The 18,501-nt window shown below is 33.9% G+C and overlaps 1 protein-coding gene across 1 annotated transcript; it reads right to left on the reverse strand.

Moving 5' to 3' along the window:
• LOC104715293 (pre-mRNA-splicing factor CWC22 homolog) lies at nt 13,818-15,755 on the reverse strand. The gene is made up of 2 exons (XM_010432712.1): nt 13,948-15,755; nt 13,818-13,866 (listed from the first exon to the last, which is right to left on the reverse strand). The coding sequence occupies exons 1-2, from the start codon at nt 15,753-15,755 to the stop codon at nt 13,818-13,820; spliced, it is 1,857 nt and encodes a 618-aa protein (XP_010431014.1).

The following is an 18,501-nucleotide window of genomic DNA, read 5'->3' on the forward strand; positions in this document are numbered from 1 at the left end:
GAACCCAAGCAACAAAACAACACAAACAGCAAAGAAAACACACAAACAAGAGAGATCTCATGCTTAGATCAACCATGGTCAAGCACTCACCTCAAGAACAGGAAGATTGGATTGAGAAACGTGGAAAACAACACCTCCAGAAGCTCCCCCTTCGTTTCCAGCAACAACTAACCCTCATACAGCCTCAGATCTCTCCAAAATCTCCAAGAACAAGCCCAGAAAAACTCAAGAACGTTTCTCTCTCTTTTCTCTCTTTCTTTCACTAAGCGGCGACCAAATAACTCCCCAAAAACCCTTAAACTCGTCCTTAGACGCTTATAACACGATTTAGGGATTTAATTGAACCAAACCGAACCAATTCGGCAATTAATCAAACCGGCCGAACCAGAAATTAGTGGTGTCGATCGATGCCACTAGGGTGTCGATCGACACTCCTTTCAAAATCACAGAATCCGGTTCGCGGATGTTACACTCGTTTCCTGAGACATGATCGAGACATCAAAGCAGATAACAACAGTGGGTCAAGGCTCCATGGGACATGATCACATGAACTCGACCTTGGGTTTGGCTGCAGCCTACAACAGCGTACAGGTAAAGTTTAAACCAAACCCTGTGACACACCTAGAAGCTTTGAAAGATAATTAAAACAAATATTTATTAAATTAGTAAATACTAACTAGATATTAGAAGATTTAGTCGTTTAGAGTTTGTATAAAAGCTGAAAAGTGAAAACCCTAAGACATACAACTTCACAAGACGAGACACACGACTTCACAACCCTAAGACACACGACTTCAGACCTCAAAGTCTTAGTGATCTAACAAAGCTCTAAATTGTTAATCGTGATGGTAAGTTATACATTGTTCCTTTTTGTCTATTGTCAAAACCTCAATCTTTTAAATTCTTGTGATCTCATATCTCAATCGTTGTTTTTTTTTTAAAGGATTCAAATGATTCTTATTATTTGAGATCAATAGACTTAGAATCTCAAAGAGTAATTGATGATGCAAATGCTGAAGAAGAACAACGTTTGTTTGATGGAACACAGCCATCTACATCTCGTAAAAGAGCAACAATTCATATTGATGATGATGATGTCGATAAGGACAAAGGTACAACATCAACAGAACCAAAGAAGAGAAAGCACAATAAGTTTGATGGTGATGATGGTCTCCATGATAATGTCAAAGGAGATAAAGGAAAAGGGAAAGCAACATCAACAGAACCAACGAAGAGAAAGCAGTATGCAGATTGCTGGGAGCATTTTACAGTGGTTAAGTAGACTATTAATGGAAAACTTCAAAACAGAGCAGAATGCAATCACTGCAAGAGGGATTATGCGTACAATTCAGACAAGAACGGTACAAAATCTTACAATAGTCATATGGAAACCTGTAAGGTTCGGCTTAGTAATGTTGATATTAGTAAAGTGATGCTCAATACTGAGGCAAGATTACAAGCTAGGAAGATTGATCATATGGTTTTTCGTGAAATGGTAGCTAAGTGTATCATTCAGCATGATCTCCCATTTGCCTATATTGAATATGAGAGAGTTAGATCAGTCTGGAAGTATTTGAACGCAGATGTGAAGTTTATAAGCAGGAACACAGCTGCAGCAGACGTTTACAAGTTCTATGAGACAGAGACAGAGAATTTAAAGAGAGAATTAGCTAACCTTCCAGGGAGGATTAGCTTCACTTCTGATTTGTGGAATACAATCACTCATGAGGGCTACATGTGTCTAACAGCACACTATGTTGACACGAACTGGAAATTAAATAGCAAGAATATTGCGTTCTATGCTTTTCCGCCTCCACATTCAGGTATGCACATAGCAATGGAGATTTTGGAGAAGTGGAATGATTGGGGAATTGAGAAAAAAGTGTTTTCCATCACGTTAGACAATGCTACTGACAATGACACAACACAAGAGATTCTAAAATCTCAGCTCATGTTGCGGAGTGATTTGTTATGTGGAGGAGAGTATTTTCATGTGAGATGCGCAGCACATATTCTCAATATCATTGTTCAGATTGGCCTGAAAGAAATAGATGATGCATTGGAGAAGATCAGAGAGAGTATCAAATATGTTCAAGCTTCTGAAAAATGTGAGATATTGTTTGAAAAATGTGTGGTAGCTGTTGGTATAAAGATGAAAGCGGGTTTGATACTGGATGTGAGAACTAGATGGAACTCAACATACAAGATGCTTGATAGGGCTCTCAAGTATCGAGCTGCCTTTGGTAATCTCAAAATCATTGATGGGAGAAACTACAACTTTCACCCTACAGAAGTTGAATGGCACCGATTGAAGCAGATTTGTGAATTTTTAGAGCCTTTTCATCAAATCACTAATTTGATCTCTGGTTCTACATATCCAACTTCAAACTTGTATTTCATGCAAGTTTGGAAGATCAACAATTGGTTGATATCGAATTCACATAATCAAGATGAAGTAATCAGGAATATGATTGTTCCAATGAGAGAAAGGTTTGATAAGTATTGGGAAGAGGTTAGTGATGTATTTTAAATGACTACGGTGCTTGATCCAAGATTGAAGCTAACACTGGTAACTTTTTGTTTTGAAAAGAACGACAAGAGTTCTGCTCAAACAAGGATTAAACATTTGCATGGTAAGCTTACTACTCTTTTTGAATCTTATGAGAATAAGTCCATTTTCGCGTCATCTTCTACAGAAACAAATGAAACTAATCAGCCAAGTGATGAGAATGAAGGAAAAAAGGGAATTTTGGCAACTATGATGTAAGTATTCAAATTTTCAGTCTCTTAAGCTATTGGTTCTCCTGTTTTAATACTGAAATTAATTTTAATACATTTGTAGGATTTTATAAACTTTCGCAAACAAACGGTTTGTTACTAGTGGAAAGTCTTCTTTGGAAATGTATCTAGATGATCCGCCGATAGACATGATGGAGTATGAGAGTTTGGATATTTTAAAATATTGGAAAGAGATGACTCTCAACGCTATGGAGAACTGGCGTCAATGGCTTGCGACCTTCTTAGTATATCAATCACAACAGTAGCATCTGAATCTTCTTTTAGTATTGGAACTCGAGTTCTGAACAAGTATAGAAGCTGTTTTCTCCCAAAAAATGTTCAAGCACTAATTTGCTGCCGTAATTGGTTAAAAGGTTTTGAAGCATCTGAAAATGGTAAGCAAATAGTTTTTATAATTTTCACAATTTGGTATTGTGTAATTTTTATGTGATATATATTTATGTTCTATATGTAGAGGAGGATGAATAATTTAATGAATTATGAGACACTACCTTCTTTCCAATCAATTGTTGATGATGAAGCTTGATTTGGTTGAAGATATATCTTGACCTTGAGATTTCTGTTTTCAGTTTTCAATTTCAGTTTAATACTTTGTTTTTTTGTTTCAGTTCAAGTACTTTTATTAATGTTTCAGTTTAATACTTCTTTCATTATCGATTATTGGTTTTTGCTGTTGTTTATGGTTCTCTATCACTATCATGGTTTATATTACTCATCTGAACATGTCACTAAAAGAGATTCCACGTATGGACAAGGATCATTCTGAATTTGTGATACGATGAATATAGTAAAATTAATTTGTCAGTTAGAATTACTGTAATACATTCTTGGACTTGTTCGAACTTGGTCTTGTATTGATGGAATTGACAATAATCGTATGGCCGTATACATTTGCTCGTATGAGCTGGTCTGCTTTGTGTTCATGAAGGACCATTGTTATACGAAGTTAATTATTGGCTTATGCTCTTAGACTCTTAGTTTTTTTTTGTATTGAATCAGTTTTCTCATGCTCTTAGACTCTCTCTAGTGGTATAACAGCTAAAGAATGAAAAGAGCAATTGATGATAGAAGATGCTTGACATGCTTGTAGGCTTCAAGATCAATGCCCATACGCCCGCGGGCATGCCCATTAGACCGCTAAGGTAAGTGGGTCGGGTATGGGCAGTGGTACTTAACCCGCCGCCCGTCGCAGGTCTGTCCGCAGCGGATCGGACAATAACCAAGACCGTCGCGGTCAGACCGTTTGGTCGCGGGCTAAGCACCTTCTTCGTTGTGCATTTGATTAGTTATAACTTCATAGGTTGCTAGATCATAGTGTGAAACGTGTATGTGCTAATTGATGTAGCCGCAGATGAAATTTGTTTAATTATGCGCTCTTTTTAAAACTGATGCAAAATCCAAAACTTAGAGGAGAGTTTTAGGGTTTTTGAGGCCTATACGATTGTTGTCAACAGAAGTATAAGAACAAGGATTTTGCTTTCTGTGTGTCTCTCTCTCTGTCTCGCTCAGTTTTGGTCACTCGTGTGTGTTTGCTTTAGACGAAATAAAAGGACACGCAAGAATTTAACGAGTTCGGATCCTTTGGAGGAATCCTACATCTCGCCGGAGAAGATCTCCGGAAAATCCACTAAAAACTTTGCTCTATCGAGCCTTCAAACCATTACATTTATTCTCTCTACTTCTTTGTCAGGCGCACACTCACTGCAATGGACTCCGTGGTCAGTTTTTTAATAGAAAAACTGAAGACACAACTTCGGGACAAACAATAAGCAAACTCTAACTTGAGTCAAGTCGGGGTGTATCTTGCCTGAATTCATTATCTTCTCCATATGCATCAACCTTGAGTGCACGAGTCTGTAACGTAGAGTTGAAGTATTAAGTGAGCTTTGAACGTATCCTTGAAACTCTCAGTGACTTCTGATTCTCATCTTAGCGTCATTGGATTTTCCCTTCTCCGGTAACTTCATCTCTTCATCCAACAATTCATTAAACTTTTACATACGGATAAAAACCCCATGTACGATGATGACCTAGCAATTGAAAAATCACTCCATTAAAGAAGCTTATAGGATGATGATCTTGATATATTTTTTTAAACATAATTAAACAAAAGTTTATGAAAGATGAGACTCACCTTTGAAATGTTGACGGCGAAGCTCCATAAATATCAAGGAAAATGCTTCCATTGCTGTTGATCTTAGGGTGAAACACCTTCGTCCTAAATCCAACCTACAATAAAACAACACAACACTAGATTAAGGAAAATATACAAAAGCAAAATGCCTAAACTTTATGGTACTTTTGAGAATTCTTCCAATATTAAGTACCTTACTGGAGGGAATTGTGAATGGGTAATAAGAAACGAGTGACATCACCTGCATATGGATCTATGCAGGACCCGTAATTGTAGCTTGCTAATGAAACATGTCTTCAGCAACTGGACCTATGATATTAATGCAACTCAATTTTTTTTATTCTTCCGCTCAACTATATATACTGAGATTCGTTATAAAGCATGCTTGTTTACTTGTAATGGAGATTAAATTATATACCTCCGATGTTGTAGACGAAAAGAACAGCGCATCTATGTCTTTTGCATGTTCATCTTCAGGTAACACTTTTTTTCACGTGGTTTTTNTTTTTTTTTTTTTTTTTTTTTTGTCTCCGTCCTAGCGTATTTGTTCTATGGCCGTCACGGTCGCTGCTACGGGTAGACAAATAAGGGTATAGAGCCTGAAATAAACAAAAAGACAAACATAAGAAATAAGATCACAAAACATAGAAGGATTATCATACATTTTTCAAATTATTAATATTATTACACTAAATATATGGCAGAAGCTAATCACCGGGTGTGTGATTTTGCACTGACCTGCACGGCAAGAGATTGGAGGGTCTTTTTGGAGATTCTTTAGCTCCTTCAAGCTCGGTTTAGGCGCCATATTCTCACTGATAAACATATACGAAAAGGAATATATGTTAACCCTAGATATATCATATATATACTCTCTAGGCTAGCTACCCTAATCTCCCGCCATCTATCTCCATTCTTTCTTTATCATCGTCACAACCCGAAGTCTACTCATCTTCTTCATAGAAGTCTTATATATTCCTCTTCCACGCCTCATTAGTCACCCCGTCTGCAGTCTCTATGCAGTCTCTATGCAGTCTCTATGCAGTCTCTATGCAGTCTCTATGCAGTCTCTATGCAGTCTCTATGCAGTCTCTATGCAGTCTCTATGCAGTCTCTATGCAGTCTCTATGCAGTCTCTATGCAGTCTCTATGCAGTCTCTATGCAGTCTCTATGCAGTCTCTATGCAGTCTCTATGCAGTCTCTATGCAGTCTCTATGCAGTCTCTATGCAGTCTCTATGCAGTCTCTATGCAGTCTCTATGCAGTCTCTATGCAGTCTCTATGCAGTCTCTATGCAGTCTCTATGCAGTCTCTATGCAGTCTCTATGCAGTCTCTATGCAGTCTCTATGCAGTCTCTATGCAGTCTCTATGCAGTCTCTATGCAGCCTCTATGCAGCCTCTATGCAGCCTCTATGCAGCCTCTATGCAGCCTCTATGCAGCCTCTATGCAGCCTCTATGCAGCCTCTATGCAGCCTCTATGCAGCCTCTATGCAGCCTCTATGCAGCCTCTATGCAGCCTCTATGCAGCCTCTATGCAGCCTCTATGCAGCCTCTATGCAGCCTCTATGCAGCCTCTATGCAGCCTCTATGCAGCCTCTATGCAGCCTCTATGCAGCCTCTATGCAGCCTCTATGCAGCCTCTATGCAGCCTCTATGCAGCCTCTATGCAGCCTCTATGCAGCCTCTATGCAGCCTCTATGCAGCCTCTATGCAGCCTCTATGCAGCCTCTATGCAGCCTCTATGCAGCCTCTATGCAGCCTCTTCCGTCTCTTCCATCTCTATGCAGTCTGCAGTCTTATGCAGTCTCTTCCGTCTATATGCAGTCTATGCAGTCTTTATCTTTGCCGTGTGCAGTCTTCCGTCTCTGCCGTGTGCAGTCTCGATGCAGTCTTATGCAGTCTGCAGTCTCTTCCGTCTCTGCCGTGTGACGTCTCTATGCAGTCTTATGCAGTCTCTATGCAGTCAGTCTTATGCAGTCTCTGCCGTATGCCGTCTCTATGCAGTCTATGTAGTCTGCAGTCTCTATGCAGTCTATGTAGTCTGCAGTCTGCCGTCTCTATGCAGTCTTATGCAGTCTCTATGCAGTCTGCAGTCTCTTCCATCTCTACTGTGTGCCGTCTCTGTGCAGTCTCTTCCGTCTCTGCCATGTGCCGTCCCTATGCAGTCTCTGCCGTGTGCCGTCTCTATGCAGTCTGCAGTCTCTATGTCTTCTTAAACTTAATGCCGTCTTATGCCGTATCTGTCGTATCTGCCGCATCTGCCGCATCTGCCGTATCTCTGCCATCTTATGCTGTCTCTCTGCCATCTTATGCCGTCTCTCCATTATTACATCGTCTCGCACCATCTCGCGCCGTCTACTTCTACAATTAGTCATACTAAAACTAAAGAACCTGTCTCGATTCATAAAGAAACCCCTAGCTAGCCATCGCCTAGATCTGAAGAGGCGAGCAAAACTGGTGGCGACTTCAAAGAAAGGTCTAAGAACATGAAATAAAACAGGGCATCCTAGTCTCTTTAAATAGAGATCGAACCTACCAGAAAACCCTAAGTAAAAAGGAAATTTTTCAAAAAAAAAGTACAAATAAAAGATAAGTATTGGAAAAAAATACTAACCATAAAAAATTATCCAAAAAAAAAAATACTAGCCATAAAAAAATGGCGAAACTTGACGATTAATTGAAAAAGAGAAAATAAAGAGTTAAAAGGGAAACTAAGATTAACAACAACCAATGGCAATCAATCAAAGCTAAAAAGAATTAATCAATATAATGATAATAGATAACAATCTTAATAAATGCTTAATAACTTTTCGTAAGCTATTTAAAAAAAAAAAATAAAAATTGTAACTAAATTTTGTAGACTTAGAATAATTAGGAGGTAAGATTGTTGAAGTTAGATTGTTGAAGTTAGAATTGCTCTAAATCTATATGTTGATGTTGATGACCAAATGGATTGTGAAACATGATTATTATAATATTTTTATGCTCTTCAAGTAACATATAGAGGATATATTCTAAGGGCACCTCCAGTGGTGATTGGTATAGGGTTGCTTTAATTAAAAATTTTAAAAATATTAAAAATGCATAGCTGAGGGAACATAAATTAAAAAAAACGTTTATTGTTTAGGTATTTTAGGGACTAGTTGATAACAGTTTCTCTTCTTTTCTCTCTTTCTTTTAATGGTTAAACCTTCTTTTATTAATAAAATACTAAGTTTTGAACCCACGCGTAGCATGGGTTTATTTGATATATTTTAGTAAAAATTATATATGATTGATGACGGTTATGAAATATTACTTTATATAAAATTTTAAATTACAATTGATTGGTGAAAGTTTTACTTTTAAAAAATATAAAAGTCACTTATGTTAAAAATTCAAATCTGATCAAAAGAATCATGAAATTAATTGGACGTCCAGGCGAGGCGGATCGAACTGGTAACTTAGCATATCCTAAACCGATTCTTTGACCATCAGACTAACAAAATATTTTTATAATCATGAATTAATCTTATTTTCTCATATTTAATTGCCACCACCATCTATGTCTTCATGATTTATTTTTCACTGTATTCTTACTCTTCATATTCTTTCTCATCATTTTCATTATCAAATTTTCATGATAAAGGTCATCGTTACTTTACCGTCTGGTTCTCTTCTTCTTCTTCTTCCTCAACAGCTTCCTCACATTTTTCCACTGAATAATTATTTTAAACTTTTTTTTAAAGACTACCACACAACTTGTTAATCCATCAAACTCTAATACCAAAATCATTGCCTCGTGTCTCGTAAAATTTGTGCAATTTTATGGACCAGCTTAGTCACTACATGCACCCAACTATTGATACTTTCACCTGTATACTTACTCGGCTTTAGATCCACATGTATTGAAACTTTTCAAACCAAAATCCTTAATACTACAAAATTGCAAATTACTTGTAGAGAAAGTAAAATTAACACATGTATATCCTTCTTCTTTAAACCTCAAAAATTAACTCAAACAACATCAAATTAAGATCTTGCAATGTCAATCCTTCTTCCTTTGACCCAAAAGATAATTTTACAGAAACAATATCAAATCATCTATGAAGTCATACATAAGAACATGTTTTAAATTTTGGAGAGTTAAATATTAATAATACTTAAACTTCTTATAGAGTTTAAATAGTTATTATATTTTAAACTTTTTATGGAGGTATTTATAATATTTTTAAACATCCTATAAAATTTAAATATTTTTAATATTTCAACTTTTTAAAATTTTCAATAATTATAATATTTTAAACTTTTAAAATTTCAAAATTTGGATGCTTGAAATCAAGCTTCCTGCTCATTCGTAGTTCTAAGCATATTAGTCTTATTTATAATGGTTCTCAGCCATTGTCTAAATTTTTCTAGCCAATGTGGGACGTTGTAAATACACTTATTTATAATTATTTTAATATAGAAATTTAACATAATTTTTAAAATGTTAAAGATTGGTCGTTTAAAAAATATCTTAATATAGAAAATTCTGGAAATTCAAAAATGTTAATTAGTGACATGTCGAATTCCGATTGGATGTTTTAAATCCTAGGTGGACAGCTCTAGGAGCTTATAGCTACTACTTTTATTTAGTATAGATTAAATAATTTAACTTTAAAAATTTTAAATGAGTTGCTCATGGATGGAGATGGTCTAAGAAAAGTAGAAAGAGGGGCAGTATGATGTACTAACCGGCAAGCGCTTTGTATTGTAAAGTGATCTCCATGAAAAAAAAGTAAAGAATGACTGAAGCCAATAGGCCTTGAGACTGTCCAAAAGTTTTCCTTGAGTCTCTAGTCTTAGGTTACCCCCGATGGAGAAGGTCTTATTATCTTCGGGGTCAGGTGCTGTAATATCAACTGCAAACATAACATATATATAAATTAATGTATATCCTCTCAGGTTGCTAAAATCTCAACATATATATATATATATATATATAAGTGGTTTAAAAATAATTTAATTAAAATAAAATGGAATACCTTTATAATTATTAACTTTATAATGAAATAAAGTTACTTATAAATCCAACTATTTTAACCAATAAGAATAAATTACATGTAAGTTATAACCTATTTGACAAAAGAAGTTAATTACTAGGTATTGAGCCCCCGCGATATCGCGGGAGAACTCATTTTAATAAAATATTTATTACAAAATTTTTTTAATATATTTTTATTAAATTATGGTAATAAATTCCAAAAATACAACTCTTAAAAAATATTTTGAGAAATATTCTTAAAAATAAATTTATTTTTACATGTAATTAACGGAAATTTTATGTTGATGTATCGTTCTCAATGAACTTTTAAGTCCATTTAATTAGTGTATTATCCTTTGACTATAATATTTACAGATTTTCTCATTGATGTAATTTACACATATTTCACTCAATTATTTTGAGAAAAATTACAATTAAAATATGCAGATAAGGGATATAAATCTTTACGATTAAATAAATAATGATTAGTGCTATAAATATATGATAGGTAGTTGCATTTTTAAAATAATTTTTAATGTAATGGAATCCCCATATTTTATTTAATTCTGTTTTTTATTTTAATATTATATAATTATTCGTTGCCTACAATTATACATATGAAGATAAGTAGATTCTTATATTTATTCCCACATAGTTATATAGTTAAACATATTTATATCTATAAATGCTTATATGTTTACATATGACATCACCATATATAGTGTTAATTTGAAAGAAATGTAAAATTATTTATTTGGTAATTTTGAACTCTAATGTTTTTTTTAGATTTATTAGATTTATGAGTTTAAATATCTTTCTTTTTTGTTTTAATTGTTAAAAACATGAATACATTGTATAAAAACACTATAAATTTCCAAAATAATCATTTAAAAAGTTTAAAAGACATTAAAAATTAATTGAGACCACTCATAAAATGACATAATGTTAATTCATTCAAATTAAATATTTGAATTCAATTAAATTAATTATTTAAAATGTTGCACAGAACTCAAATATATTTTTATAAATGAATATGTTTACATATTTATATTAATGAATATGTTTACATATTTATATTTCCGAAATCAATAAATCAAAATTTATCAAATTTAATAAACTTATTTCTTTTAGACATAAGCCTTGTTCGTTTGTGAGTCTCATCAACACCTTTTGACGACTGTAATTATAGTGCAATTTTCTCTTTTAATCATTTCCATCAATATCTTTTGTGAATCAGTGCACCGTGTTTCTATCACTGATTTTTTCGGCGATATATTTAAGCGACACAAGTGTCGATTTTCTTCATCTCTCTCACTATATTTAGTCACTGTTTTTTAAACTTATTAAAGAATCAGTGTTAAGAATAAGAAGATTACCAATCAATCTCAAATTTAAATATATTAAACAAAAAATATCACACATTTCACTTATAACTCAATTATAATATACATTAATAAAAATGAATATATCTATATTCATAGACGTGGAATTATAGATGAATATATAATACAAACAACTATCGTTTTTGTAGACAGAACATATGATATATAAAAAAACTAAAGTCATTAAATATTTTGACAATTCTAATAGATTATATAGATAGTTAATCCAATATTAAATGTACTTACTACTTATTTTTCTCCGTACAAGATGTTGGTTATTTATCTAGTTTTTTGTAAAGGTAAAAACAATTATGAGTGAAAAAAATAAAGAGATTTATAATCTAAATGACTTCATTCAAAATTTAAAACTTTATTTTTAAGAAAAATCCATAAACCTTTAGTTAAATCAATAATCCTTACAAAAAAAATTCATTCTTATAATAATATATATTTAGTAATTTTAAAAAATACTTGCAAATGGCTGATTATTAAAAATTTGGAACAATTGAAATATTAATATAAATAAATGAAATAAATGAAAACAATGTTTTCTAAGTAAGTTACACATAAATAGGATTGCACTTACATGATTAGTAAATGAAAGCAGAGTTTATCCGAGTTATGTGATCTTAAATATTAAATTTACCAAATGTTTCAATGCTTCAATTAAACAGTTAGGATAATTTCTTTTAATATGTTTTAATAAATAAAGATAATTTATGAAGAACTATACTTAGTTAAAGATGTGAACATTTGAATAGACACAACTGTTCGGAAAAGTTACAACTGTTCGTAAGAGACACAATTTTACAGTCAACATACATTTACAATTTTTCAAAAAGACGCAACAATATAATTCTTTTGTCAAAAAAATAAAAATTAATTTTTTATGAAAGTCATAATGAAAAGAAGCAATTGTTCTTCGCATTTATTCAGCTTGCTATTATCATACGTTAAAAAGAAAGTTTAAAAATTTCCCAAAAGAAGAACAAATATATATAATCCTAAAGACGTGTACATTTGAACTAAAAGGAAAGTTCAAAATTGTTACAAAAGAAAAACAATTTATATAGATTACTAAAGATAAGAATATTTGAATAGACAGAATTGCTAAAGATGTGAACATTTGAATAGATACAATTGTTCGTAAAAAACACAACTGTTTGTAAAAGACACAACTCTACATTCAACAGATGCAATTTTCTAAAGAGACGCGACCATATAAACTTTTTGTCAAAATAATAATAATAATAATTTTTTAAAATAAAAAGTCACGATGAAAAGACGCAACTGTTATTCGCATTTATTTATATTGCTAATATTATATACACAAGTCATATATGTTTGTAAGAGACACATCTCTACATTTAATAGATGCAACTTTCTAAAGAGACGCAACCATATAATTTTTTTGTCAAAAGAATAATTAAATAATATTTTTTTAGTGAAACGTCACGATGAAAAGATGCAAATGAATTTTTCGAATGAAAATTCACAATTTTTTGAATAAAAAGTCACGATGAAAAGACGCAATTGTTCTTTGCATTTATTCATATTGCTAATATTATATACAAAAATCTTAACTGTTTGTAAAAGACACAACTCTACATTCAACAGATGCAACTTTCTAAAGAGACGCAACCATATAATTTTTTTTGTCAAAAGAATAATTAAATAATATTCTTTTTTAATGAAAAGTCACCATGAAAAGATGCAACTGAATTTTTTAATGAAGAGTCACAATTTTTTTAATAAAAGGTCACGATGAAAAGACGCAACAGTTCTTCCCATTTATTCATAATGCTAATATTATATATAAAAGTCTTCGCATTTATTCATATTGCTAATATTATATACAAAAGTCACAATTGTTTGTAAGATACACAACTCTACATTCAACAGATGCAACTTTCTAAAGAGACGCAACCATATAATTTTTTTCTCGAAAGAATAATTAAATAATATTTTTTTTTAATGAAAAGTCACGATGAAAAGATGCAACTGAATTTTTTTTAATGAAAAATCAGGATGAATAGATGCGACTGTTCTTCGCATTTATTCAGAAGGTTATTATTATATAGATTTAAGTTATTTTAAGGAAAAATGGTGATTTACAAGAAACTAATATAAAAAGTGGTAAAAAAAATGGGAAAAGAAAAGAGAAAACAGAGAATTTTGCTAAAATTAGGCTAACTAGCTAAGAAAAGAACAAAGAAGAAACCCCAAATAAATCCAAATACACCAAAAGAAAACCAAGTTTTTTTTGAATGTAATGTTAAATTATATTCAAAGAAAAAGATAATGTTTACAAAGCTTGTGCATAAATAGTCTTAGAACATTTTGGAAAGCAATTTAACTAAGCATATCTAGTAAAATCTGCCTGCAAACCAAGTCTGGATGATAGTATCCTCTCCCTTCATGGTGCTTAGCCGAAAAAGAAAACCAAGTTAAGATTTAAAGAACTATGGTATTGACGATAAAGAAAACAGCCTCATTCAACCTCTTCTTCTTCGCTTCCTCTTCTCTCTGTCGCTTTCATCCAAACTAGAAGATGATGAGTCAGACTCAGAACCAGAAGAACATGAGTCAGACTCAGAACCAGAATCAGAGGAGGATGAGCCCGACTCAGAATCAGAATAAGAAGAAGATGATGAGTCTGACTCAGAATCAGACTCGGAACCAAAACTGTCAGATCCTGATTCTGATTCCACAACTTCCACCTGCTGTTGAATGATGACGAGGTGTTGCATGTTCTTCAGATACTCTCTGAGATTCTCAGTGAGGCCACTAAGACCAATGGAGGTAAAGAAATTGATTGAAAACCTCACGTTCTCTTGATTATCTTTACGGAAGATAGATTCAAGTGATTCCTGCATTGCTAAATACTGAAGCCTCTCATTAAGCAACCTAATCCCCAAGAGTTCTGACAATTCCTCAAAAAGGAACTTAAGGAAGATACGAGATGAAGAGGTTGTATCCTCCTTAGTTAACCTAATGTAGGAAAACACATGCCACGGGATAGCTTCTGTTGCAAGTAAATAGCCAAAAAACCTAGCAACGCCACGCAACTTGTTAGTCTCGAGACGGTGGATCATCAAATACTGCTGAACAAAACATTTCTCAAAACTCTCTTGATAAATTTTGCTGATCATGCAGAAACGCTGACCCAACGAACCGTAGTAATGAAGATAAGTTCTCTTTTGAGAGCAACATTCAAGAAGCATTATGCATAGTTCCATCTCTTGACCTGGTTCAAGTTTGATTTTAAGTAACTTGTGACTTGCTTCCTCCAAATCATCACTGGACATAATGGTCTGGTATATCATCCTCCTCAGATTGACAATATTAGTCTCCTTGTCTCTTATTCGCATTGCTTTTTCATCAAATTCATCCTCTTCGTCCTCTGAAGTAGCATCAGAGCCATCTTCTTCCTCACCAAGTAACTCCTTCTTGAGTTCCTCGTAGTTCTTTTCGTTCTCGAGGAAGTCAGGATCAGGTTTGAAAACATCAAGAGATGTTTCAGGATCTATTTTATGATATAGAGAGACATAATGCGAGTATTGTTCTTCTACGAGATCTAACTCAGGACGAACAGCGGGATTTTTTGGAAATTTGGTAAAGTAGAGCCCTTCAATCAAGTACTGAACTCTCTTATCTATGTCTCCTTCATGTAATATACTAAGAAACCGCTTAAAAATCTCATTCAGTCCTTTCCGTGTAACGTCCTGAAGCCTTGCGCCACACTCTTTCACAAACACAACAGCCAGTTCGACACTGTCATCAGTCAGGTTGCCAAGAAGTAGAGTGACTAATTCAAGTGCGATGATCTCCTTAGCAACTTGCTGGTTTACTAGATGTGCTATAAACTTAACCGCAGCAATAACCTGATGTTTGTCGTTACAAGCACACGCTCTCATTAGCTGCAAAACAACCCTTTTCAATAGAAGTAGACCAACTTGAGGGAATTTGGAGTTAACAACCGCGACTAAAGCTGCAAAGACGTCAGTGAATTCAGGAGAAGCCATTTGAGACTTGATACAAGAACAGCAGAAGAGTCCTTTTCCTCTGATGAGATTTTCAGCGAACAGTTCAGGGATTACGTTCTCGATGTTTCTTGCATTAATCTTATTCACAATTCCATTAATACTTTTACGAAGAGCGTCCCATGTAAGACGTTGGTACTCTACGCTGCTCTTATCTTCAATCTCCTTCATCTTACGTTCTTGCTTGAACGGTGGAACATAAACTCCTCCTGTTTTCCCCAAAGCCCTAGCATTGCTATCAGACGATGGATTGAGTTCTGGCACGTTGGGCTTTGCAACTTCGCTCTTTGCTTCCCTTTCACGGCGCTTGTCTCTGTGTCTCTGTCTTCTTCTCCTATCTCTCTTTCTATCTCTTTCCTCTTCATCAGAGGAACTATCGTGCCTACCCATAGACAAATTAATTAAGGATACAAAACTAAGAACCTTTCTCGTTTAACTCAGAAAACCCTAACCTATATATCCAACGATATATAGCATGCAAGAACACTAATGAGGTTGTGTCGTCGCCAAGACTAAATCAATCGGCAAGCAAAAGTGGTAATGAGTTGAAGGAAAGGTTTGAGAAGAAATGTCCCTTTAAATAGAGATCGAAACCAAAAGCAACAAGGAATTGGAATAAAGAAAACCTGAACCATAGAGAAAAGGGAAACAGGCTGGAAACTTATTGGGCAACTGAGGCCTCCATGTTATTAGATAAATAACCTAATAACTAAAAACCCAAAAGAAATAGGGAAAAAAGCCTTAAAAACCGTCATTTATTTTTTATTTGGACGTTTAATACCTCGTGTTTTTTATTGTAAGAAAAATACCTCGTTTGTTTAATTTGTCATAACAAATATTTGTTTATATAAGTGTTAGTAGATTCCTACTTACAGGTTAACGCACGTTTATAAGCGTGACAGAATCATGTAAAGTGTTAAATTTTAATCCCATGTTTCTAAGTAATATATATGGTTTGTCTACGCAGCTTTTCGTCTTTTATTGTTGTGGTCTGGTGGTATGATGTTTTAATATTTTGCTTCAGGGTCAGGTTGTTCGACTCCCACCCCCAACCCAATTTCAAATTTTTTTTTCTTCTGTTTGATCGTTCCGCTGAAGCTGAAGAAGATGATAACAGACTTTGCAGAGAGTTCTCTTTCTTGGCATTCTCCGGTGAATATGTGAGTCATGTAATTGTTGGAGATCTAGAGATTTGATTTAATCCTCCTCCATCGGAGGTAACGAAGGATTTAGAGATTTGATTCAATTTTCTTTCATCCTCCTTCTCTTTTAATCCCGAAGCTACCATTGGCCACATGGAGAGTATCTTCTTCTTCTGCTTCTTCAATCGAACCAATATCTAGATTTAGCCAGAAGCTTCATTTCATCAATGGAGGAACGAGGAAGTGGTTGAAGATCTGGTGATTTGAGTTTTCTTGAGCTCGTCGATCCGGTGTTGCTTCGGTTGCTAAGAGATTGTTCTTTGATTTACCATTGTTCCTAAGTAGAGAAACTCAGAGCTATTGTTGTTATTAATGGAACTCGTGGCTCGAAGAAGAAAAAAACAAAAAATATTGAAAAAAGGTTTGTCTTGGGTGTCGAACCCAGAACCTTCAAGCAAAATATTAAAAATTGTACCACCCGACCACAACAATTAAGACAATTAATCACGTAAACTAATCATATATATTACTAAGAAACGTGGGGTTAAAATTTAACCCCGTTACATGATTCTGTCATGCTTATAAACGTCCGTTAACCCGTAAGTAGAAATCTACTAACACTTATATAAACGAATATTTTTTTATGGCAAATTTAAATAGATGAGGTATTTTTCTTCCAATAAAAAAACACGAGGTATTAAACGTCCAAATAAAAAATAGATGACAGTTTTTTAGGCTTTTTTCCCAAAAGAAATATCTTAATCTTTGGATAAATTTCAAGTTAAATATAAGTCACGAAAATTCAGGAGAATTGACCCCAAGCTGAGAAAGTGAAACCCAACAACTGAAAAAAGTGACCCCAAGCTGAGAAGATTAATTTAGAAAGTAAACAATTATCTGCGCGTTCTTACAATTCTTCTCACTATAATTGGGTTAGATTCATAGTTTTGAGAAAGTTGCATAGAACAGTTTATTGGATTTTGTTTGGTAAATTATCCGTTTGTAAATTCATATATGTACACCTATCATGGAAATTCTTTGAAGGTGCATGGAGTGAAAAAGGTGTCGTGACAAAATTGTTTATGGATGACCTTAAATCCTTCACCGTTCCAACTTCCAACTGTACATGCTTTTACTTCCATGTAGTCCAGCGAGTTCGGTTAACCAAAACTGAACCAGACGGTTTTATCTGTTATCAAATAAGACCACCAAAATTAAGCGAATTTATAATCCATTCGGTTCGATTTTGGGTTTATTTTGGTTAGTGAACTTATACCAATTGAACCAATTTATTAAGGATTTCCGGTTAAAATCAGGTAAAATCGGTTAAAATCAAATAAAATCGGTTCAAATTAATATACATTTTCCTTTGAATTTGAATAATTTTGGTTTTAAAAAAAACGATTAACTGATCGGTAAGAGGAACCAAACTGTATAGAATATAATTCAAAATCCCTCCAACTTGAACTGATTGGTAAACCCCTAACAGAAAAATTCGGTTCGGACCAATCGGTTTGGGTATAAACCGGATTACTTTAAGGGCTTAGGGCATCTCCAACCCAACTCTATTTTAGAGTCAATACTCTATTGTAGAGCAATATTTGCTCTAGATTCCTCTATATATAGAGCAACTCTATTCTCACCGGGGTATAACTCATATCACACTTTACTGCAATCATTCTCTCAAACTTTTCGATTTGGTAAGTCTTTCTTGGCTCACAAGTCTTTGCTTTCATATCATAAATTTTGTTTTGTCTGGAATGTTAACAGCACGCCGATTATAATGTTGTATAGGGGTTTTGGATCTGCTCTATGATTTGTGTTATTTTGTGTTAATCACGCACAGGTTCTAATTTAGCAATTATGTAACCACAGTATAAGCATAAACCAATCAGAAACAATGTGAACGAGATTAGCTACTAAAACATAAAAGCAACCAACCTTTTTTTGTTCTGTTTTATGGTAAATCATTTTTCAAATAGTAACACATATGA

This window comes from Camelina sativa, chromosome 9 (genome assembly GCF_000633955.1).
Source record: "Camelina sativa cultivar DH55 chromosome 9, Cs, whole genome shotgun sequence".
Classification (NCBI taxonomy): Eukaryota; Viridiplantae; Streptophyta; class Magnoliopsida; order Brassicales; family Brassicaceae; genus Camelina; species Camelina sativa.